This window comes from Cavia porcellus, unplaced genomic scaffold, assembly GCF_034190915.1.
Source record: "Cavia porcellus strain 051 isolate PalLab524CR breed Dunkin Hartley unplaced genomic scaffold, mCavPor4.1 scaffold_9, whole genome shotgun sequence".
Classification (NCBI taxonomy): domain Eukaryota; kingdom Metazoa; phylum Chordata; class Mammalia; order Rodentia; family Caviidae; genus Cavia; species Cavia porcellus.
In genome coordinates, this window is record NW_026947492.1 from 49,581,427 (window position 1) to 49,608,320 (window position 26,894).

The window sequence follows — 26,894 nt, forward strand, 5'->3', positions numbered from 1 at the left end:
AGTCAATCAAAGACTCATCTATTAAAATTAATGCTGCTTAATCTCTAGAAAACAAAGATGGCTTAATTAGAAATTATTACTATAAAATATAATATACAAAGATTAAAAATAAAAACATATCATTATAAAGCATGTTAAAGGCCTTTGATAAAACTTGACACTTGATTATGAGAAAGACTTCTAGAAATCTAAATTAGAAGGCTACATATTTAACATTGTAAAGAGCAACTATTCCATCGTGACAGTTTCTATCATAGTTAATTTAGACTAAAAGAATCCTGATCAAATTGGGGGAAACAGATAAGCTGTCATATATGATACAAATGAAGTTTTAACTTTATTTGAAAGTTTGGCCACTGAAATATATCTTGGTATAAAATAAAACATCTTTGAGAAAAGATTAAATTGCTCTATTTTTGCTAAGAACTGAAGATGTAGACCAGCTAAAAGACAAGTATAAAAGATACATTCTCTAGTTCATTTAAAAAGTAGCAAATTAATTTTTAATATTCCATCCATAGGAACAGCAAAAACAATCCCAGCAGATTAATGCAAGATATATGTGAGATAAAGTGTGAATTTTATTGATTTATGTCAAATGGAAGATAGTGCCTAAAATTAAAATATAAAATTGAACAAAAATTCATTAAAAGTCTCCAGCATTTAATCAAATTCATTGATGCATAATAATAAATAAATGCTTACATAAATATTATAATCTTTGCTTGGAATAGTGGGTTAGATAAGCAATGTTGTCAATAGTTACAACAATGAATGACGTATATGCAATACAATGAATGAAGTATTGTTTATCAATAAATATTATGACACATCACAATTAAAAAGATCATTATTGGTGCAAGAAGAATTGACAGGTCACTACAGTGGAGCAGCTACCAGTGAAAGAGAGCTCACTGAATACAGTGATGATGTATATGAAGGAAGCAATAAAAATTCAAGAAAGAACTGATAGATTATTCAAATGCTAATGCCCACAAAATTAATAATTTATAGAAAAGTCAACTTAGAGCCATTCCATAAAGGTATAGAGTAATGACAAGAGCAGGTGCTTAGGACGGCCAGAACTCAAAATCAACGCTGCCATCTACAACATGTATAACCTTGGAAAAACAACTCAATCTCTCTGAAATTTGGTTTTGTCAGAGGTAAAATAGGGTTAGTAATAGGACATTGCAAGATGTTTATTTGACTAACATAAGGTAATCATATACAGCATTTAAATAGTCCAGTCAAAATAAGTTACCATTAGTATTTATCATGAAATATCATTAACTTTGGGTGTATAAGCTAATATAAAAATAAAACCATAAAGTGTTTATATTTTTTCTTGATAAACATAGATGCAGAAATCCTCACCAAAATGCTAGCAAACATCGTTTATGTGTACAGTACATAATAAATATCATAAACCATTAATTCATTCCAGGGCTGCAAGGATAGTTTGGCTATCACATCAGTGTGATACACCACGTCCACAGACTTAAGGACTATATCCCTAACTTCAGTAGATTCAGAAAAGTCATTTGAAAAGATCATATTGTTTTATGATAAAAAAAATCTTCAAAAATTAAATATAGAAGGAGTAAACCTTGAAACATCAAAAGTCATGGGTGAAAATTCCATAGCTTACATTGTATTCAACAGGTAAAAACTGAGAGTTTTCCTTTAGAATCTAGAACAAGAGAAGAATAACCACTCTCGTCACTTTTATACAGTACAGTATTGGAGGTCCAAGCTTGAGTAATTAGGCACGAGAAAGAAAGAAGTAGATGTCAAGATGGAAAGAAGAAGTTAAATTGTTCCTTCTTACATATAAAATGATTTTATATATAGAAAACCTAAAATTCCAGTAAAATCTTCTTAGAATTCTTAAGAAAATTCAGCAAAGTTGCAGAACACAAAAGCCAACACACAAAATTAGTAGTCTTTTTATACACTGTCACTGAACAATTTGAAAAATAAACTGCAACCATAAAATATATTTTAATATACTTAAAGAAGATGAAACATCTCTACCCTGAATATGAGAAAACATTGATGAAAGAATGGAAGAAAGAACAAATAAATAGAAGGGCAGTCTATATTCATGGATTAGGAAAAAATGTCATTTAAATTACGCTTAGTACCAAAAGCTGTCTACAGAGTCAATGCAATGTCTATGAAAATGCCAAAGTCGTCCTTCACAGAAAGAAAAAAAAAAAAAAATAGTGCTAAGATCTGTGTACAAATTTAGAGTCACAAAGACTGTATATACCTAAGGAGACGAGTAAAAATAACAAAGCTGGGAGCATCACACTATTGACTTCAAATACACTACACAAATATAGTAAACAAAATGGCACGAAACTACACAAAAAACACATGCAAATTGCACACAGAACATTTTTGAGCTTTAAGACTTAAATGTAAGACCAGAAATTTTGAATCTGAATAAAGCAAAGTGAAAGCTCCATGACAGTGGTTTTTGAAATGATCTCAAAAGTATAGATAGCAAAGCAAAATCTGGCAAATGAAACTGTATCCAACTTTTGTACATCAAAGGAAACAATCAACAGACTATAAGAAAATATTTTTAAGTGATTCACTTATAAGGGACTAAGATCAAAAACTAATAAGCTCAAGTAATTCAATATCAAGAAACAAAAAAAAAAACTTATTTAAAAATGGGCAAACCTTAAACAAACATTTCTGAAAAGAAGATATCTTATGGAAAAATGTTCTAAACCACTAATAATCATGGAAATTCACATCAATCACAGTGAGATATCATTTCATTTAAGTTATGACAGCCATTATCAAAAACGTAAGTGTTGGTAATAATAAAGAGAAAAGCAAATCCTTGCCTAGCGTTAGTGGGGATGTAAATAAGTAAAGCTATTGTGGAAAATAGCATGGAGCTTCGAAAGAAAGAAAGAAAGTGTCTTAGTCACTTTATGATCGTCTCTGAGACAAAATACCTGAAGCCCAAAGTTGGGAAAGCAAAGGTTTATTTCTTACAGTTTTTGGAGGTTTCAGTCCACACTCAGTTGGCTCCAAGACAGGCAGGCATGGCTGGGCTGCAGTTCATGGCAGCCGCCAACAGCAAACTCGAACCAGCAAAGAAAAAAACACACCTTCTTCCTGCCATTACATCACATTCTGGCTCCACCCCTATGTGGGTGGAGCACTGACACCATCAATCCAAGCACTATACAATGAACCATCACATATGAACAATGCAAACTCATGAGGCCTGGGGGACACAAACACAAACCATGACAGAAAGAAAGAAAGAAAGAAAGAAAGAAAGAAAGAAAGAAAGAAAGAAAGAAAGAAAGAAAGAAAGAAAGAAAGAAAGAAAGAAAGACAGAGAGAGAGAGAGAGAGAGAGAGAGAGAGAGAGAAAGGAAGGAAGGAAGGAAGGAAGGAAAGAAAGAAAAAAGACAAGAAAGCAAGAGAGAGAGAGAAAGAGACAGAGAAAGCAAGCAAGCAAGCTACAATATCCAGAAATTCTATTACTAGGTATAAACAAATACTTCATGTTTTTGTAGTGCTATTTCCAGCAGTTGAGGTATGAAAACAATTTAAGTGTCTACAAATCTGAAGCACAGATTTTAAAGTGATATGCTATTCAACCATACCAAGGAAGGAAATTCTGTTATTTGCAGAAACATGGATGTACACAGAGTGCAGGATATTATGCTAAATGAAATAAGCTAAATACCACATGATTTCAGGCATATATGAAATCTAAAAATAAATTGATCTCATCAAAAAAAGAGAACAATGGTGGTCATCAGAGATTGAAATGGCTGTGGGAAGTGGGTTGGAAAGATACTAGCCACTAGGGAGACTAAGGCAGGGGGATTGTTGCAAGTTTGAGACCAGCCTGAGCTACAAAGTGACCTGAAAGCACAGCGTGACCCTGTCTCAAAAAGAACAACAGCAACAGCAAGATAGTTGGGAGAAATAACTGTAACTGCAAGATATTTATTATAAACTTGGTGACTCTAGTTAATGAAAACATATCATATTCTTGCATAATGTAAAGAGACTGGATGGTTAATGTTTTCAGCTTAGAATTATGTAGGGCAATGAATGTTAATTAGATTTGTATGCACTTGAAGATATTCCATACATGATAAATACATAAAATTTTATCACAAATTTAAAAAATAAGTCAACTTGTAAAAACTATCCTCAACTCTTCTTAATTTGGGGAAGGACTTTTAAATTATAATTGTAGGATAAATATTCACAAAAGTTGATTTGATTATACTCATTTTTAATTATAAAGATTAAAATAAAGCCAAAATATTGAGTTATATAGTGAAAATAAAAATAGATCTTACAAACTAATATGGAAATTGCCAACATTCTAGACAAGTTACAAAAATAAAATGAGTACATAGAATATTCTTAGCCGCTGTCTCATTGCTGATATAAAATGCCAGACACAAATTAAAAGTGGACACATTTATTATGGCTCACAATATTTACAGGGTTCAGTCTGTAGTCAAACAGGCAGAAAGAATATGAAGGAGAAAGGTTTGCCGTAGGAAAGTGCCTGGTGTCATGGCAGCCAGAAAATTGAGGAAGACATAATGATCTGAGAAATATAATACTCTGATAGGCTACAACTTCCTGTGGTCCCCATCTTCAACCAGATTCCACCTCCAGAGAGCACATCAGCGATGAACTCACCAGTGTCCCATAATTAAATCACTTTCCAAACACAAGAGACTATGGTGGGACATGTCAGATTAAAACCATAACATTCTAAATGAATATTTGAAACCATATAAATAAAGAAAAATCAGTGGATAATAATTCTAAACTACCAAAGTGGCAAAGAGTTTATAAAGAATAAAAGCAACAGTCCAAGTGATAAGCTTTGGGGCAGAATATCTATTCAGGATACTGTGGGAAGGGTTTATAACAGTTGACTGTTTTAGAAAGAAATCTGCCAATATTTAATAGAAGTCTTAAAATTGTTTAGTAACTTTGAACACAAATCATTATTCTTGGACTAATGATTAGGAAAGCAAATGCACATTTTCACAGAATTATTTTATCACATTACTGTTTATAATAGTTGCCACATTCATGAGAAGAAATATTAGTGAGGCAAGCTAATGGAATAGTACTGTGGTTTCTTACATTAATGGGTAAAATGTTATGAAAATTATCATTAGGTGTTATACCAGTATCTACAGCTGTATCCATATCTCTGTTTATGAAGGGAAGGAAATATACCAATTTTATATAATTTAGAAAGGACTATGTATTTTTGTGTTGTATATTTTGTCTTTTTCGTTTTTATCGGTACCAGGGATCGAACTCACGACTGCCTGCTTGCAAGGCAGACGCTTATGCCGCTGAGCTAAATCCCCAGCCCCCTTAAGGGTTTTTATAACAATTAGCATCACTTGTACAATCAGAAAAAGGTAAATATTATTGGAGCATATTTATCTCTGTTTTGTAATATAAAATTTCATGTTACATGTAATTGCATGTAACAATTTGTATTTATAAGATTTGCTGTAGTCAATTTTCATGAATTTAAGTACATATTTAACCTTTAGAAAATGAATGCAAAACTTTTTGCTTAGTTTTTTGGGAAACCTTGGGTTAGAAGAACAAAACTGAGATTATGAAATTGCTCTCAAGAACAGCTGGGAACATCATTCAGGGTTGTACTCTGTTTAATGTTCAGTACTCTTTCAAAGAGAACTAAGAGAAATATGAGTCTTGGCATATGTTATTTTCTGCATAAAAGCTTACAAAAACCTCTGGTGTATTTCAACTGCATGAATGATAGGTAATAGCATTTTATTATCTCTTCTATATAGTCTGGCATTTGATTATATTCAGTTTAGCACTTTATAATATATTGACTTTGTAATTTCTTCCTCTTATGAGCTCTCAAAGCACTGTATATTTTCATTCAATTTTAGCACCTTCTGTTCAATTTGTTTTTATTCCATTGAGCAAATTTTGCCTTATAGTATGTTCCATCTCTTTAATCAGACAAATGCTATGAAGTCAGGAACTATTCATTTTTTGTTTCTATACCTCCTGGATTTAATCTAGAATGCATGGCACTTGGAGATAATATTATGTTAAGTAAATAAATGAATAAATGATAAATGAGCTGTTTTATATCTTATATGTCAATTGTTTTAGGTTACATATTTTGTCAACAAGATTGAAAGCCTCAGGAGGGCAAAGCCTAAGGTTTTACATGTATTTTTGCACTAAATAGCTGGTAACAAATTCTAAATTATTGCTCACTGAATCAAATGTTTAGCCTATTGTTTTGCAGAACGAATTTGCCATAGAATTATCCAAATGTGGCTTAGTAGCACAACTCTTGTTTAACATTAATCTAAGAACAGATTATGTTAAAATGTCACTTTTATTTTGTAAACTTTTTTAGTAATTTTAATAGTAACTCACAGTAAGCATTGTTACTACTTTCACTTACTACTTCCAAATATTTGATGAACACATATATGCTAGGCATCTTTCTATCTGACAACAATTGACAAAAATCTCTGCCTTCATAAAGCTTCATTCTAAGGATAAGGTTATGGTTCAGAGTTTGAGTGGTTGTCTACCAAACACAAGGACCTGACTTCAGTCCCTAGTCCTGTAACTAAGAAAAAAAAAAAGAAGGAAAAAAGAGATTGAAGAAAAGACAAAATAAGTGAAACATCTTAGGAGTCAATAAGTACAAGGTTAAAAAATAGTGTATATCCAGAAGAACAGATTCATTCATTGAAATAGTGTTGCTTTAGTAAAGATTTGAAGGAGGGTCAAGGAATGGCCATATGGGATCTGGGAAAGAGGATTCCAGGCAGTAGTTAAAGTGTGGAACATACTTTAAATAATGGCAGTGAAAGTGCCATATTTAAAGTAAAGGAACCAAAGAAGGGACCAGTTAGATCTGAGCCATAAAGATGAAGTGAGTTCTTAACTTCATAAAGTCATGATGAGTTTTGATTTTAGACATTTTGCAAAGGGCCTAAGAAGGGGAGGAAAGATGAGGAGGAAAAGAGGAAATAAGATCTTAGATGGGTTATGTATGTGCAACAACTCGCCACAGTGAATGTACTCAGTGTGTAGAGCAATGATGTACCAATAAACATAAAAAATAAATCATAATGCACTTAGCATAATACCTTGTGTATATCAAATAATTGATAACATCTTTTATCATCATTATGAGATTGTATCAGATAGACTCAGAATATTGCTAGACAAAGAATCACAAATTGATTATTTTCTTTTTAGACTTGACATTTCCACACCATCTATCTGGGAAAAACCTACCTAATTCTAGTCATTATTTTCTTGCATACGTATTTGCCACAGATTCTTCTCTCTGGTAGATTAAAAAGTTACTCATATTCCTAAATAAACTTGCTATGAATATTGACCATAGGCCTTCGATAATTGAGCTGGGGAGCTTGGGTTGCTTTCTGTAAAGGCCTAGAGATTTGGCATCAGATTGTTCACCTGGCTTTTCATGCAAAGCTACAGAGTTGGGATGAAAACCCTCCTGGTCAGAACCTAGTGTTCCATGCTCCATTGGCAAGGATTACACTCCTTCTCATAGGCATTGGGGCTCATAGACAACCTCAGTGTGAGCCAAGTTCCCCTAATGGATGTGCTGGAAAGAGCTCAGTGATGCTGAGTCAAGAATGTAATTTCAGTTGTGCCGACAGGAAACAAATTGGTCATTTTGGCTCACAATCCTGAATCCCAAGTACCTATTCCCTATCGGGGGAGACTTTTCTGCATGACGCAGTTGAATTTCCAAATGGCCCTAGATGTGGAGTCTTAATTTAGAGTTGCTGTTAATCCCTCGTTTATATTTTCAAATAGTTGCTGTGTCTTCTTAAATGTGACAATAGTAAAAATGTGATGGTAGTGTAGTGTATGTTATTGTGTTCATGTAGTGATTTTTTTCCTTTCCTTTTCAAATTAAAAACTCCAATTATCTTGCATTATAGACAGAGTAGAAGCATTCCTAGGCTTTCCTAGAATAGTTTGCCTGCCAAAGATTGCTGAGATGAACAGTTTAGAGTTTAGACTTAGAAAACTTTGTTCTCTAAGCAAGCAGCAGAAAATAGAGTAGAAAATCAATTTCTGAAATCAAAATTAAGTACCATGGTTAAGTCTATTTCTATAACACAACTAACCTAAATAAATGGAAAAATAGAATTGATCGAGCTTTCTTAAATTCTATATTGATGTATTTGCAATACCAGGCAGAAGCATACCCAAAAATATATTGTTAATACTGTAACATTGAAAGAATTTAAGGAAGCTTTTATTTTACTGCAAATGGCATTGCATGTTTTTAAAGATATTTTCCTTCATCTTTAGTATATTTTACTTTTTAATAAAGTGTAGTTTCCAAGCTAAAATTCAAGCTTATCACTTCTGTTTCTGATGTAATATATTCAGAGGTTTGTAACTAGGGTAAGCTTTGGTGATTTCCAGACTGTTAAAAGTCACAAAATAATTTAGATTCAACACAGCAGTAGTGATTCAATTTTCTATTTGCCATTTTTAATCAAAAATTGCATTGTTACTAAATGTTAAATGATGGCAAAAGTGGACAAGTTTGATATTTCATCAGGAAAAATGTTGTTGTGAGAGATAAAAGAACCAAAAGATGGATAGGAAAGGAATGAATAGGGAAATAGAAGTTATTGGCTAAATTATCCTAGTTTCTACTTTTTTTCTTCATTAATTTATGTTTAATTTTTATGAAATAATTGTTTTTTTTTTAAAAAGTTCCCTTTTAAAGAAAACAAAATAATTCAGGTTTAAATGACAAGTGGCTATGTTTCTGTTCTAAGAACTTTATTAAAGTATAATTGACATACAGTAATTTGCATATATTTATAGTGTATAATCTGATAGGTTTTGATATATATCTGTACTTGTAAAATCACCATTATAATCAAGATGATGAGCATATTTACCTTGCCCTAAAGTTTCATCTTGCTTTTTTGTAAACCCTTTTTCTCTCACCTAGTCTGTTAGTGATGGTCATTTACTGAGCAGCTTTCTATGATCATAGATTTGCCTACATTTTCTGTTAAAGAAATCAAATAATAAATACTTGATTTTTGGTCTGGCTTCACTCAGTCTGCTGAGGATCCATCTGTGTGCTTTTGTTTAGTCCTTTTTATTATGTAGTAGTATTTCATCCTATGACTATAACACAGTTTGTTTGTTTCTCTGTTTATAGCCCTTTGGGGTTTTCAAGTTTTATGTTTCTTTACATAAAGCTATAATGAAGATTTGTATAATATCTTCAAATGAGCATATGTTTTCATTTCTCTTGGATAAATGCCTAGCACTGGACTTGCTGGGTCATGTTGCAGGTATATATTTAACTTCAGGAAAATACCAAACATTTCCAAAATGATTGCCCCATTTTCCAGTGCTAAAATAGTTGTTCCATTCCACATTTGTATTCTTTCTCTTACAGGCTGGACATTTTCTGAATTCAGTTGGTAATAAGAACATATTCATTTCTTTAAATTGACACTCATCCTCTTTATAAGGATGGCTCCAAGATTTATTCCTTTATTTACCTTCTTTTTTAGTGTCTTTCTATCTTCCTCTGGAGCTCCAGCTCTTCAGTTCGTACTGCTTGCTCATTAAGCTTCTAGTTAGGTGGCACTTTTGTGAGACTCTTCACATGGGGCACCTTATGGAGGTGCATAAACTCAATCCTTCTGATTCTCTTTCTCTCTGGGCAACCTGCAGGAGGCTTGCCTCTGTGTGACCTGTCAATCATGAATACAATCTTTCATTCTAAGGAGAATTACACAAAGATTTCACTAAATATCAAGGCAGGTAACAAAGGAAATGAACACAAAGAATAGGGCCAGCACAGCTAGCATGCTCGTAGAGGTTGGCCCCAAAATGGCCAACCTTGTGGTGTCTCAAGGCCACATACGGTTTGATAGGCTTCTTACCCTCACTTGGGGTTTGGAGCAGGAATTTGGAATCAGCATTAGACTTGCATTCAGATGTTCCCACTGTTTGTTAAATGACTTCTAGAAAATTAATTTCTTTGAGGCTACTTATGTGTAGAATGATAATAAAAATAGCCACATCACAGAATTCTCAGAAAATTAAATAAAATAAGTAATTATTTAATTAAAATTTCATAACTGTGAGATTTGATAAGCATCTTACTTGTATCAGTTCTGTTATCCATGATGCAAGCCTCAAATATCTGTATGTACTTCGATTCCAGCCAACATTTGAGCCCCACAAGATCTTGTAATATACTGATCCTGTCATCTTCCCTTGGTTTCTCACATACCCATTAGCTTTAGTACATTTTCCACCCATTCAAATCCTATGCAAATTCATTATAATCATCACTTCAATTGCATAGACTCTCAACATTTTTAGCCCTTCTTTTATTCTGTGTTCAGTAAGGAAAATGCATATTTAAAAAGATAATTGTAAATACTGAGATATTCAACAGATTTGCCTTTCAACTCTTCCTCTACCTTAATCAGTGATGAAGACTTGAAATACTACTTAGATGCCAAGTTTTTCTTTCAAATCTAGACTTCTGTGTCAAGCAGGTTACTCAGAATCTCTACTTGGATGTCTAAAAGACCTCTCTAAGATGACATATGCCTAGGAATTCCCTTTTGCTCCGTGTTATGCTTGCTCTTTCCAGAACCCTTATTTCTGGTGTCTCAAGGCCGCAGAGTTTGGAGCCGTCCTGCTGCCTCTGTCACAGATACATTCAGTGTAGCAAGGCGCTTCGCTTGCTGTGTTTTCACAGTATGTCCAAACTTCAGCCGCTGTTTTTTCTACCTTGATTAGATCGATCTGAGGTATCACTTCTTTTGCCTTAATAATTGTAATAATTCTTACCTATTTTCCCTGCTCTCAGCCTTGACCTCCTGTAGTCAAAATTTTCTACAGAGCAACAAGAACTTTCCTACTGCAACCTTAGTCATATCATGTTATGATTCTGAAATTACTTCCCATCTCATTCACAAGAAAAGTCAAAGTGCCCTCAGTAGCTTTTCAGGGACCCAGATCTGCCTTCCACCTCTTTATCACTCTGATCTTATCTTGTACCAAGTTCCTCCTCATTCAGCATGAGCCACACTGGCCCCCTTATGTATGTATGTGTTTTATTTTACTTTATCTTATTTTTTGTTACAGGGCATCAAACTCAGACCTTGCAGTTGCCCTGCAGGCACTGTGCTGCTGAGCTATATCCTGGTCCAACACTGATCCTTTACTGCCCTCAAACATGCCATTCATAACCCTTCCCACAGAATGTTCTCTTCCCAGAGAGCCTTCTAGTTTATTCTCATTTCCTTAGGATATTTACGCAGAAGTTATTTTTTCAGCGAGTTTTATCTTAATCTATCAAAAAGTTAACCATATCCACCACTCTTATATACCTGTCTGATTTTTCTCTGTGCCTTGTAATGCTGCCTAATAGAATGTATTTTGCTATTTATTTGACTGTCTTTTCTATACACTAAAATGTAGACTCCATAAGATAAGGAGGATTATATACTGCTTACTTTTCCATCCCAGGTGTAACATTAACTGAAGATAATCTAAAATTATACACCATGATCCCTTTCATTTTTGACAGAGATGAGAAATTTCCTAAAGCACAGGTTAAATCTCTGAATTAATGAGAAAGAGGCATGTCAAATAATTTGCAGCAGTATTTCCACATTTTACAAACAAAAATACTGATCCATTTTAGGAAAGTTAATATAGAAAAATTACAAACTTCACTTGGAAGCTATTAACCATAAAGAACAATCAGCAGAAAGAATTAAATCTCTCAAAATGTGTTTAGTGAAAGTTTCATTGATAGGATATATCCTAAGAATCTAAAATGATTAAAGAGACAAGGGAAAAAAGAAAAATGAGACTGAAATAAGAGGGTGCTCTAAATCAAATTCTCCCTTTGGACTCAAATCTACAGCTACTTTTGAATCCTTGTTGGCAGCCTATAAATCACTTGTGAAATTTTACAATTTGATTTTCTCAGTTAATCCTGCCTCTATTTATGAACTGCCTTCTTTTGGGAGCACTTATTCTGTACTAGGTACTTGTTGACAATAGAAGGTATAATGGGGAAAGACTTGCACTGTCCATGCTTTCATGGACTACCCCACAAGTAAAGCAAATTATGTATCTGTCTGTCTGTCTGTTTATCTATCTAGATTTCTATATATAATGATTATAAATTTGAGGAATGTGCAAAGTAATATAATGTGCTAAGAGAGTGACTTTGAGACCGGTGTCTATCCTAGCATGGCAAAATAGAATGTTTCTTTCATTATTGCTTGCCTTTATTTCTATCACCTCCACCCTAATGAGCATCTCATTATCTCTGCTATTTCTTTCATTCTTCTCTAATTCTAAATATGTTTGTTGCAATTAAACATTTATTGGCATTGCCTAACAGCAGAATGGCTATAGCCTTTCTGTCTAACTTTCTACTCTTTACAATAAATTATATGTTTTACAACCTTTATAGTTTTGCTCATACCATTTTTATGACAAAACAAACAAATGTACTTCTCGTTCTGATTGATTTTCTGAGGCCTAAGTCAAATGTCCGCTTTTGTAGGAAGCCTGTCTTCACTGTTCCAATACTCAGGCTAATGTTATCAGAACTTGTAACACTTGACCTTCATTTTCTATCATAGGCCACTGTGTGACCACCTCTTGTACTATTATACTATGTTTCAAAGATAAGGTATATTGAGGATCAGACAATCTAAAGCAAGAAAGGAACAGACTACTATTGAGAGCCTAATTCTTCCAGTTAAATGGCCTTGAATAAGATATTTAATATTTTTAAAATTTAGTTTCCTTGATCCGTTAAAGAAAAATATATCCAATGTGCAAACTTTTTGTGAAGATTAAACAAAATGAGAGACTTTCCCTTAGAAAGTATGTGATATACTTAAGTTGGTATGGTGAACACTTTCAATAATATATTTAATTTACTACAAACTAAAAAAATGTAAACAATATAAACTATCAATTATTTTTTCAATTAGACTTTAAAATTAAATTTTTTTAATTATTTAAATCATAATATGTTTTATTGTTCAAGGGAATTAATTCCTCAATGGCGTTTTCTCTTAAAATAAATTTATTTAAAATATCAATTGACACCTTAAAAACTACACAATAATATAAGTGGTATGTAAGTATGTCAAAATTGGGTGATATGAGATAAATACTGATATAATGCATGTCAAGTAGTTTAGTGAGCAAGATACTTCCTGCATCTCTAAACAAGATATTTGAATTTTACACAAACATGCCTAAATTAAAGAAGCTATTTTACAGAGCACAACTAGTTCAGCAGTCTTCTCCCTTCACTCTCTAGTCTAGCAGGGAGGAGCCCACACTAAAATGCTATTACATGATGTTTTAAACTCTATGTATTTTTTAAGCTAGAGAGAAGTTACAATTAATATTGGGAATATTTTCAGTAGCACTATCTGTGGATGACATTTGAGATGAAGATTTCAGCAGCTGCTGTTTCTGTTTTATGTAGGTGGCAGGATGGAAAATGGAATGGTTTGTGTGCTTTCATTAGTGGGTCTCATTTTTAAGGAAATGAAAGAGTTTACTTGTTTAATTATGTATTAGTTTTATTTATTAAATTTTGCAAAATATCACCAAAACCTCAGAAAGAGGAGAAATAATAAAATGAAAAATTTAACAGCTTAAAGGCCTTGCAGCAATATGTCAGAAATGAAGCTTTTGAACCATTTGAAATCCATCTTTAAGTGACTTTGACTCATACCTGAAGTATAATGATTTTTATAAGATAAAAATTATTCTCTGACCTCAGTTGCACACTTAGAATCCTTGAAACTCCCACAAGAATGGAGATTATCCTAGAGAAATGTGTAGAATAAGAATGTACAGTAACACACAGAAACTGTCAATCATGAATCAGCAGGGCCAATCCTCAAGAGAATTAGGGAATAAAAGTACCTAATCAGGTAAAGATAGCAATGGTGTATTCTTAGTTAAAACACCAATAAAGGAAGTAACAAAAACCCATAATACAAGAACAGAATATAAGACTAGGAAGATATATATATATATATATATATATATATATATATATATATATATATGATATTATTTAAATAAATACTATATGTTATAAGACAAAACTAAAAATCTGAAAATAATAATTAGATCTCGAATATAACTGACATAGCATCAAAAAGAGAGTGAAACAAAACAAAATGTATAGAAAGCCATAGGACAGGTAGAATGAAAGAAAAATACAAGAAGGTTTTAGATAAAGAAAATAATACTGAAAAAGGATAACTAGTAGAACAGTTAATGACTGACACCTTTTTAAAAAAGAAATCATGGCCAGGGATTTAGCTCAGCAGCATAAGCACCTCCTGGCAAGTGCCAGGTCATGAGTTCGATCCCTGGTGGGGGAAAAAAAAAATCACATTGAAGAACCTTAATGATTTCCCAGGAGAACATTTTTGAAAGAAAATTTGTAGTAAAATTGAAGCTCAACAAAGACAAAAAATTACTTAAATTGTAGAAAGACATAGTCCCTGCAATATAACTGTTAGGTTGGCAAGATAACTCATTGTAAAACCTGATGCCAGAAGATAATGGGGCATAATGTCTTCAAAATACTGAGGGCAAAGTCATTATCAGTCTAGAAATATCTATTTATAGTATCGTTCAGAGAATATAGACATTTCAAGTATATAGTAAAAGACTATGCTTAACAATCACAGATTGGAACTACTACATCTATAAGAGGAGACACTGTGGCTTCTTTACTGAGACATCCCTAGCATTTGACATGTAGCACATACTCAATAAATTTTTATGGAAAATTTGTTTTTGATTGAGCAAATAATAATATGAATGTATTCTTATTTATAGGAATCATATATGCATTTTTTTGTCTTTCGTTTTCTACTACTCTATAGTGAGGTAGCTAACATTAACATTTTGCCATTTCTGTGAATTAAAATTAAATATTGTTTGTATTCTTTTACTCATAAATTCATAATAACTGCATAATGTCAGATGTTAGCTTCAGGCTATCAAATATGCCTATCAAATATACAAATAAACCAAATAGAAATTCTTATGTGAGTTTGACTTTATATATTAACATATTTGTATCACAACAACACATTTTCCTTGATCTATATTCAACTGTGAACTACCTTTTCAAGCTACCAGATGTCAATTTTGAAGATTTAATTTTTCCTGTTTTAAAATAATCATGTTGATATATTTAGATGTGCTAGGCAGAAATTGTAGTCATATAATACTTAATGACTTGATTTAAACATTACATCTACCTTGAGAATTCAGAGGAGACTCATATGGTGTGTGTGTTGAGCATAAACTCAAAGTTGCTTAAAAGGATTCATGTTGCATCTCAAACTCTGCTGCACTGGTAGGCTTCTGTCTATGAGAGGTATTAAAAATAAAATTATAAAGGGAAGGGTCTGTCCAGGTGCTGATCAGGTACAGATGGAAAGTGTCTGAAAAATTTGTTTTCCTTCTACAGCAGAGCTGGAAAAGTTATTTATCTCACTCAGCAGAGCAATGGGTAGAGGAAGGAATAACTATAGGCTGCAATCACTCTCTTTGTGGCAGGTGCATCTGCTCATAGGCAGCTCAAGAAAGATTGTTGTATAAATAATGGCACTGATTTCATCGATTGATTTTGTATCCATCTTTTGAACAACTTTTACAACGGAAAGTTTATAGATACTTTCCTAGTGACCGTACTGATATCGTGTTGTTCTGAATTTTTTTTTTTACTTTGTCATAGACAGATGTGAAAAAGTATATTTTAAATGGCCACATTTTTCTATTTGTAAAACATAACCATGTGTTTTTACTAAAGGTGCCCTATTCCCCACTGCCTTTCCTAAATCCTACTGCCTATTTAAGAACAAATAGTCATTGTTATTTTTAAGTTGTAGCTTACCTGGGATGCTCAATTTATTTCCCAAAGAATTCGATCCTGAAGAAGTCTATAAAAACCTTTGGTCAGGTGTGCAAAGGAGGCCACTAGAGGTTTGGCATTAAAAAAAAAAAATCAATGAATAAAATATACCAACATATCTCTAAGTTTCATTTTTCTTGATTTAGAAAATCTTAATTTTTGAAAAGAATTCAAAACTTATTTCATAGTCCTATCAAAGGAAACTAACATTATTTTCTTCTCTTTATGGCATCTGTGGTTTAAAATTTAAATATTTTCTGTCTCTCATTTTTATTCCCTGATTCCATCTTAAAACGTTAGAAACAGAACTTCTTACTCATTAATCAGTCCTTCTATCCACATATACACTGTACTTTATTCTGTTTGTTGAATATTCCTTTAACTGTAACATGGCTTGGACAAATTTGTGTGCAGAACTAATGAGTACCTTTAGCATCACAGTAATATTGGGTAAGCTGTGGTCCTGCTGAGTAGCTCTTAGAACCTAAGCAGGAGTTGTCATGTATTTATTTGTTGTTTTCCTGTGGTACTTTTTCTCAAGAGTACAGGGTGTAACATGGAAAACTTTGCACAGAGGTTGTCTATGAGCGTCAAAAGGGAAATGAGAGAAAGGTAGTATTTATCTATAATGAGAACAAAGAGCAAAAGAAATAACTAGTGGTAAAATCAAACTCTGGGTATCAGTCCAAAGAAGGTAGAAGGAGCTGGCTTATCCCAGGGTGTTACTGTTTGCTTTTCAGAATCCTGAACTATTTTGCCATAAAATGTGTTCCTGGTGTGCAATAATGATTTTTCTGTTCGTTATACCTATGAAGACCCACAATCAGAATCATAGAGTCATAAGACAGGAAGGGACCTTAAAAATCATGTTCCCAGTTCTCTTAATTTATAGATATGGCAAGTCAAGCTCAGAAAAAATAAGAGAGCAAGTTAGAAGCAAAGTCAGGGTCTGAAATCAACTTGTTGGTTTCTTTAATAAATATCCATTGATTGAATTCTGCTCAGCAATGTTGTAGGCACAGGATCACCTAAGTGAGCAATATGGGCATAGGATCTGACTGCCAGCAGCCTATCCTATACTGGCTGTTCTACTTTATTAGCCTAGGAGATATGGAATATACTTTATAGTATAATTTTTTGGTTGACTCCAGATTCAACCCTTTTGAAGGGTGGATCTCAAGTGGCTTTGAGAAAAGACAGTTCTTTTCCAAGTGTCTGTAACTGTGTTGAGGTTCTTGGATCACATGTGTGTTTATAGGGCACTTCTGCACTTCTGTCCATCAGCTGGAAAACACTTACTGGACTGAGTCTAGTCTGTGTGCCCCTGTGAGACAGGATATTTTTTTCCTTACAGGAAAAGTTTATTTTTTGTCCTTTAGTAGAACTGTCAAAGTGTTTAAATATTATTTCACATTAAGGGAAACCCCTGTCTCTTAAAATTGACTTTACCTTAAAAGTGCCTCACTATCAGTGTAAACTCTAATAAATATAATTGGATTTGGAAAGGCTAATGTTAGGATCAATCAAATGTGATGGCCAGGGCTATAGCTCAGTGGCACAGTGCCTGCCTGGCAAGCTCTAGGCTCTGAGTTCAATTTCTGGTACCTAAATAAATAGATGAAAAGAATTAAATGTGAAAATTCTTCAAAGAAATGTGACTTAAGAGCTTCCATAAATGTACCTTCCCAAAGGTGACATTGCAATTGTCCATTTAACACTGGGTGTCACTGCAAGAAAACCTGGGGCCAGAAAGAGAGAGACAGAAGATGGCTCTATTTTAGTTTAAAGGTAACTTTAAGTTCCATGCTGAAAATCCATCCTGTAAAAGTGGCTTCAGTTCTTTTAGACCTAAATCCAATGATTAGGAACACTAAGGACCTTCACTCAGGCATTGGGAAGGAAACTCCTACTTGCCCTTTGTCCCAGATCAGTCTCTCAAAAAATAAAGTGTTTCTCTTACACGCTGTGGCTTGTGGGCAGAGATGTGACTCTCCTCGGACCGGACTGAATGTATGGAGGAGGGGGCAAGGCGCAGATTTTTAATGTTCCCAGGCACACTGATAGTCATTCTGGAGGGTTCCTGTGGGATTTGTGCTGCAGGGACACCTGTTTGTGCCTGCAGGACCAGATCTATGGTGGCTCTGCTTCCCCGTGCCGCCTGGCAGCTCCTGTATTGGCTGATTTACCTGCGAGGCTGTGTGTGGATCTGTCTTTATACGGCCAGTGCCGCCGGCACGTACTATCAAGACAGGGAAGCCAAGCAAAGAGTGGGACTGCTGGAGCTGGAGGCGAGCCGCCTCCCGGATGGCCTGACCGCAGCTTCCTTTGCTCCTGACACGCGTGGAGTTTGGTTCTGAAGGTGCCAAAGAAATGCAGAAGGACACTTAGCCAAACTGGCTGTGTGCGAGCTGGCTGCAAAGGCAGCACCGCCTTACCCGGACCTCCTGCTGGCAGGATGTAAATATACCTGCAGACTGGCCAAACAGGACTGCCTTCCTTCAAGCCCTCCCCCCTCCCACCCTCTCCCTCAGCTAACCAGCATGAGAGGCTCCGGGAAAGCAACAGCCTGCAAGTGACAGCTCCAGCCTGAATCCGCTCTGTCTGAGCCGAGGTGTGCAGCAGCTTCATTGTGAATTCCTTTCCTTGACATCGCTATGTTCGCCTCTATCTGGTATGCCAAGAAGCTGGGTCGCAGGTTTGTGCACAATGCCAGGAAGGCGAAATCAGAGAAGGTATGGAATGAGTGGGGATGAAGACTGCCTTTCCGATTTGCCAACTGCCTGCTCTGGACTGTTTGGGTACAGACAGATGCAGTCTTTCATAGCTTGGGATGGAAATCCGCTTCTCACTGAGAATGTGGTCCAGTCCACTTAGAGAAAGGGTAACTCTTAAAGCTAGCTCACTGAGGAGAGGAGCACTCAGGGTTAACCGGGATCATTGGTTCCTCCAAATATTTGGTGGAATCATCAATTATTGGAATCATCCATAGGCTGCTTCAGCAGAGACTTAATATTTCTGTTGGTTATAGAGGATGAAAGTATTTGAGCAGCTGTAATTTTTCCTTGTTCAGGGAGCGCTTTAGTAAACTTGTTGCTATACTGCAATATTTTTATTTCTGTGATCTTTGGTTCTAAAGGGGCATTGTTAATAACTGAGCCTTTCTGTAGTACATGTGTTCCAGCCTGTGTCCTAGGAACACATGTTTGAGACTTTCAACCAGTGACCAGACCTCAAAGGAATACTTGATATTTTTTTCTAATCAAAATAAGCAAAAAATGTTCATGATAAGTAATTATTGTAGTTGGGTAGCCTTAGCTACTTAGGGAATGGTTTCCACTTCTTTAATTTAACATGACCAGATTTTTCTAAAGACTGCCTGTGCTGATTTACCTCATCAGTTACATTTTTGTAAAAAATTAAAATGGCCTGTAAGTTTTGAAGCACATGTCGAGCTTGGCTACAACAGAGCCTGATAATTTATATCCTTCATTTTCCCAGTTCATTCTAAAGCACTAGCCAACTTTTCATGTTCAGGAAATCATAGATGTAGTGGAATGTAGTGACTGATAGATGTAGTGGAAACTTCCAAATGTAACAAAATGAGGTGGAACTATGATATTTTATATTACTCAGAGGATGTAACCCCCTCTCCATTCTACTCTATATCTACTTGATTTCTGGGGCAAGTCCTTTTTCCCAACTACAAAGATGCTTTTCACTTTAACTTGCCATTCATTCCTACAAAGTGGGACTATTGATGAAATCAACAAAAATCTCATGATGAACTAAGAAATGATTATCTGTAGTGTGAAAAGAGAAAAATATCACTGTAGTCTTGACCTTAGGCTCTGGTTTTTTAGAACGCCCAGATCTTGTAGTTGTGGAATGATAACTGACTTGGTATTTACTGGCATTTTTAGTGAAAGAGGGAGAGGAGTGGGGGGGAGTAGAATTGGTCCCTTCCCCTTCGATGTGTCACAAATGAAATGATTATGAACCGATCCAGTTCCAACTACTCATATATATATTGAAAAAATTGGCTGTGTGAGTTTTTTTGGTTGTTTGCATCTCAAGTAATTTTTAAGAAAAGACCTCAAAATGTGTCTTGTATTAGAGCAAATGTTTTGAAAAATGCTTAGTCCTATAAAAATTAAAGGTTGTAGGGCTGAGGGGACTGTCAGGAACCACATTGGCTCTGAAAGTCACTGGGAAATAATGTGTTGTGCTAAATTAGTATGCAAAGAAAAGTTGGCTCTCCAGTGCCACTCAATTTAGATGTAGGCTCTAGTGTGGGAAACAGAAGCCTTATGAAATTCAGCGTGTAGAAGGTAAAAAGATACTAACCCCAGAAGGTGACACGGGCTTCTGCTCCTTGAGTGTGGGAAGAAGCTGGTAAGGAACCTCTAGTACTTCCCTTCAGTTATGTGAAAGCTAATGCTTAGAGCAGGTAATAAGAAACAAAATTGAGGTTAAGGATTTTTAAATATTTATTTATTTTACTTAGAGAGCAAAGTACATTTACATCAGGAAATCGGCATTACAGAACTGAAGTTTCTCTGTCAGGGTGATACAGATTGAAGGAGGAAAATTAACTGTAGTATCTTGTGGTAACCAAGATTACTTGGAGGAGTTCGTTTTGAATAGTAACTGATAACTAATGTAAAAATAGCATTTTTTTCATGGACTGAAAAGGTGCTGATAACTACCATAAAAATAGCATTTTTTTTTCTGTAAAATTTGTATTCACAGCTACAGGAATAAAGTAAGTGTGCTACTTTGAAAAATGTGGGCACTCCATCAATGCTTAGTGAGTGGAAATAATTTACTCTGACTACCAATTTTATCACATAGCTTATTTAAACCTACTATTGTGAATTAATATTCTTGTCTAAGAATTCAGCTATATATTTTGAGGGTGTAGTACAGCAAGATGAATTAAATCACATGAATTATGCCTATAATATCATATATTATATAGTTGCAAACACGATAAGGGGGTATAAAATGCTGCTAAACATATTGTAATAGTTTATCAAATGGAGGAAGATGTAGAAAGTAAAATTATTATTGTTTTATTTAGAAAATGACTAGTAAGTGGAAATAACTATTGATAAATTCAGATGTATTAGTAATTGAGAGATAAATATGTATCATTGAAAATGTTTCAGATTTTGGTGCCCTATATCAACTTTGACTGTCTCCTCTCCTAATAATATGATCTGCACCCATCAGAGCTCTTTGGCCCCATTTTAATATTCAGATTGATCTGTGAAGTACTTTGCCTAAGGTTAAGGTTCATTGAGAAGCTAATTGGTAACATGCAAGTCTACACACCATCCAAAATACACAGTTTACTTTATTTCTGGTGGCCTGGTTTACTGGTCAACTAATGCCAGTAGAACTCAAGGACATTGTATTATGTCCATCAAAATGATCATAACAATAATTTTAATACTAGCTTCTGTTTGTACACATTATGTGTCTGTTTCTTAATATATAAAAATTACTTTAATCTTAGCAGCAAACTTATTAAATGTTATTTTTTGAACCCTATAGAGAAAAGTAGCTAGGCCAATGTCACAGGCCTAGTAGTAACTATCATTGTTTGGATTTGAACACAAATCAGGCCAAGCTATTTTAAAACTATCTTCCTGAACCTATAGCACTCTTTTCCATTCATTCCATTCTCCCGAATCTCCTAATCTGGTCTTATCTAAAAGAGATTAACCATTTCATCTTGCCCCTCTCTTTTATCCTAAAACTCCAAAATCATGAGGTTTACAGGATCAAAGTTTCTGATTGTGTAATTAAACCAACTTGTTCCAGATAAGGTTATACTAAAAGTATCTTGAGTAGATGTTGTCTGACTGTTGTTAAAGATTTTACACTCTTTGTCCTTTCTAGTAGATAAATGTTGCAAAATATTATATTGGTATTATTATCCCCTTCAAATCAATCTCCTTCTCTCTCTCTCTCTCTCTCTCTCTCGCTCGCTCGCTTGCTCTTTCTCTTTCTCTGTCTCTCTCTCTGTCTCTTTCTTTTTGATGGTACTAGAGATTGAACTTGGGACCCCACACTTGCCAAGCAGGCACTTACACCATTGAGCTAAATCCTTGACCCTCAAATGTCTTTTAGTTGTCATATTGTTATTGCTTAAACATTGCCATTTGTACTCCCTACATTATTCCTATGGAATCCAAGGACCTAAATTTTTGGTAGTTATAGGTGTGGTTTCTCTTTAGAATGAATCAAAGATATAGGTGATTCATATTGCCATTTTTCTAAATGAAAATCAGAAGTTTCCTTGTTATTCTTTCATTATAAAGATAGTTTGCTCATACCAAAAAATTCTGTGAATGAATTATTTTAAAAATTGTAAAATGAAACAAAGAATGTGTCGCTGCATCAGGACACCTCCATGTAAACAATTAATCGTGTTTCCTTTTTTACCCTGTGTATTTAATTCAGAAGTTAATGTTTTAGGTTTATGCTTGTTGTCACATTTCAACTTAATTGCTTAATTAGTCAATCTACAGATTTTATTGCTCTAAAATGCCAGCCGAAGTAATTGTAAGATAAACTGAAAATGCAATGTCTGGTGCCATAATAATATGCAAAAGTATTAAAAGTACTTAACCTTGTAAACCTTTACTCCTCTATCAGTAATATATATTTTCTTTCCTTGTCTTTTGTTTGAATTTTTATGTTTATTCATTTGTATTTTAAAAGTGCAGTCAGTGAAAAGGTACATGCAGGATGCATTTAGCAAGAGCTAGTATCAATATTCATCATGGAACAGGTATAACTCTATGTGAGCTCGGCAGTGACATAAAATCTGTGAGTGATGTAATCGAGTGATATCCTGGCCTCAGGCCATATTTATCCTGGAGAATTTTTCCAAGAACAAACACACTACATTTACTTTCTTCCCCATCTAACCCTAACACATCGATTCAGTATAAACTAAGATGAAGGATAACCTAGTGATGCATTTGCCAACAGTTGGATGGAGAGAGAATTGTACTCTTGGTAATCCTGGAATAGTATAAAGAACATTGGATTTAGAGTAAGGATACAGAGGAAGGAGTTAAACTAGTCTTACTGTTTGCTATCCAGTGTGAAGCCAGTCATTTCACATCTCTGGCCTTGGTTTTACCCTCTTGCAAATGGAAGTGACATCTGTACTTCAGTAGACGTGCAGCATCTTCAGGATGAGGTCCAAACCCCTTGGTATAGCCTATAAGACTCATCATGATATAGCCTCTGCTTTTCTCTTTCTCTTGTCATCCTTGCATCTGTTCTATGATCACCCTCAATCCAGTATTCTGAACTCCTTTCAAATCCGTATGTAGCCTGTGTTTTCCGAAGCTTCTGGGATTTTGCTTAACTTATTCAGCTAACTAAACTAGCTTTTTAAATTGTGCCCTAATCACAGGTGATAGCACCATAGTTAGAGAGTTGAGGAGCCCAAGACTAGTATTCAACAGTCACTGCATGATTTGTGCATTGGCTGTAATTTTCCTTTTTCTGTAGTCTTCACTGGATTTTCCGAAATGAAAGACTATTCAGTTTTGATCATCATGTTTCTAGGGCATACAAGAATGTCTGGCATGTGATTGTCTTCCAACCTCTATTTCACAAACTCTAGATTTCACAAAAACAATATGCACAATTATTTTATTTATTACTATGAAAAAAGACGGCAAGACTTTAATATATCACTAGTTTTGAGATTCAGAGATGTTAAAATGTAAAAATAATCATGTTTAGAATTAATGAAGCATGGTATAATGCTAAAAGAATAAATTGACTCTAAAGACAAAATAATAAATGTAAAGTTCTTAAAATGATATACATGACATGAAAATATTTTATTTTGCAAACAATAATATGCATTTCATAATGCATATTAATCCTAAATGCATATTAATCCTAAAATATTCAATACTAATCAAACTCAACCAGCATGAAGTACACTTTCTGGGTAAAACAAGGTAAATAAATAATGAGAAAGTAAAAAATGTTATGGAAAAATAGATTAAAAGCAGTAGTCTTAGTAACAAATTTCGAAACATCTTCAGAAGGCTCCCAAACTCTCACTATATATTTGTATGTCTGAAGAGTAACAGTGATTAACAATAATTGAATTTATTCTCTGAGCTGCAAATTGTGCTAATACACAGAATTTTTACCAGGTAGATCACTACTATTAGTTTTTAGAGAGACATCACATCATCAGTAGGTGTTGAGAATTGCATATCATGTATGTTCTAGAACTCCAGCTCTTAATCAGTAGATAATATTCTGTGCATGTGTACATAATGGTACCTTAGTTCACAAATTTGATTCTTTCCATAATTCTGGTTACAAACTGAGCCAGAGGAGAACCAAATCAAATTCAGTGCTTGGTTCAATGTTGACCTTTTGGGGAAATTTCATTTGGTTCTTGTCCAGTTCATTTTGTGACCAGAACTATGGTGAGAATTAAGTTCCTGAACCAAGGTACTACTGTACTAGTGATATTGTGTATACCTATGCATTATATGTGTTATATATGTACATTAAATATTAATTTGTACATTAAATGATGTACATTTAATGATGATGTACATTAAATATTAATTTTTTTATTTTTCTGTGTAAATTTTTAAGATGAATTTAAAAATAGAATCTGAAATTTAGCTGAAGTTTAAGAAGGTATGTCCTGATGGTGATGAATTACCAATCCTTAGTGAATAATGGACTTCTTCAATGGCTATTTTTATTTCATGGTAGATTGAAGAGTGGCCTGAGTTTGAGTTGGAGGTTAGAGTGGACATTTGTCCTCTGAAGTCCATTTCAAGGAGCCTTGTGAGCCTCAGAAAGCTCCTGGGTTGTAAGCAGCAGCATGACTCAGCGCGGCGGTGTCAGCCTGTGGTGACAGGAGGACAGGTTTTTTGTCTTTGCTAAGTGCAGCCCTCCCGGTTCTTCCCTGACACCTGGCATGAGAGTGCTGAGCTCCTCTGCCCACCACACTGGGGCCCACCTGGCAGAGAACAAGGCTGGCTGTTATCAGTCAGGTGTGGATACAGAGGGAAAGGAAAAGGCTGGAGAGAAGGACAAAAGGAGCCGGGAGAGAGTAAACTAGAGGACAACACAACAGACTACAAAGCCAGTGTCAAACTCCAGCATTACTAATCCTGGTAATGACTTTTGAACCGTTTGCTCTAACACTACAAGTGCATTTAATGTGTGACATCTCACTGAATTCTCACTGAAACCTCTGATTCATCCTTTCATTAGCCCCATTTGATAGATGAAGAAACTGAGGTATAAGATGCTAAGGGACTTAAATAGATCATAGGTGGTAGTTAGTATGCAGAGTCAGGTATTCCTGAACCTAGAACCTGTGAACCTAAACGCTCTTCTTTACACCTTTCTCGATTTGGGCAGGGCTCTGATGTAATCTCTGAACAAAACCTGATTCCTCAATAGTGGCCCTTCAGAAACTAGACATCTAGATAGCTTCACTTCAGTTTAATTTACATATCTTTAATTGTGGAGTGTTACTATTTATAGTTCTTTTTCCTTTTATGCTAACCTTTTTCTCTCCTTTCATCTTTGAGTGACATTACATTTAGTGATAATGATGAAAGGAGAAATGCTTAAACCCAGCAAGGTTAGTTTGTATGGAACTATTTTTCTAGCCCTTTCTGTATTTTTTATTTTGAGGCAGGATATTGTTAAATTGCCCCACCTGCACTCAGAATTGCTGTCCTCCTGCATCAGCCTCTCATGGTGCTGACATCACAACCTTTGATTAAGTTATCAAACTGTTATAAATTCTGTCCCATTATTTAAGACGTCTCACCTACAAGTCCCTTAATGAACCCTGGTTGGATTTTTTGAATGGATTACCCTGAGCCACATCCAGTGTAGGGATTAAAACTGAATCAGGGCTCAAAGACCTGGGTGTTGACTGGCTTCACCCACACCATCTCCCTGGCCGTGTCTATCTCCCTGGTCATGTCTGGTAATCTCCCTGGCCATGTCTGTTAATATGTCTGGATCTGTGTTCTTCATACACAACTGGATTTCATCTGACTGTGACATTCTTAGGTTATGATTTACTGCTAGACTGCAGAGTACTTGAAGGATTTACACTTGTCTTTGTGCTCTTCACACAATGCCTCACAATAGGAAAAACTAGGAAAATTTCTGTAAAGTGAATATATACAAAAGTCCCTGGACTTCCCTGAACATTAATAAGAAGAATATAAAAGAGAAAGTATCCACTTTCAAAGTGGGCAAGATGAGAGACACACGGATTCTTCTTTTTAAATTGCTATTTTTCTTCAAAGAAAGAGGGTATTCTGTATAGCGTTGTTTTTGAGGCTCTTTCTTCTCTTTTCACTGTCTGTGCCACTAACACTAAGTGAAACAGACAATAGCCAGCAGAGTACCAGTCCTCTTTGAGCAGCAACATGACATGCCAAACGGTAAAACTTTCAAACTACTGTTTTTCACATCAGCAGATTGAAGGCTTATTTTTTGACCATGAAATGTTTGTTTCTGTGCTCTTTGAGTCAGAAAATACTAGTGCCTCCCCAGCCTAATAGCTGTAGACTCAATTATGACCTCCCCACAAATTGCATGTTGAAACCCTAGTCCTCAATATGTGTATATTTAGAGCTAAGTCTTTTAGGAAGTAATTAAGGTAAAATGAATCATTACGATACTGTCCCAATCAATGGGATTGGTAGCTTTATAAAAAGAGATTCTGTCTGTCCCTTTCCTCTAGCCCCTCCCTCTTTTTCTCCTCTTCTCTCTTCCTCTTTCTCCTTCCCTCCCTC

General features: G+C 34.8%; 1 protein-coding gene across 18 annotated transcripts in view; it reads left to right on the forward strand.

The window, feature by feature from the left end:
- Dlg2 (discs large MAGUK scaffold protein 2) overlaps positions 1-26,894 on the forward strand; it is a 1,893,126-nt gene that overhangs the window by 1,020,531 nt on the left and 845,701 nt on the right. The window contains exon 1 of one of the 18 annotated variants that reach the window (XM_063256358.1): positions 18,288-18,794. The exons of 16 other annotated variants lie outside the window; for them this stretch is intronic. In XM_063256358.1, the coding sequence (XP_063112428.1) occupies positions 18,717-18,794 (78 nt within the window). In that variant the 5' untranslated portion in view covers positions 18,288-18,716. Of the gene's footprint in view, positions 1-18,287; positions 18,795-26,894 lie in introns of those variants that run through there. One more of the 18 variants, XM_063256361.1, reaches the window with a different exon arrangement.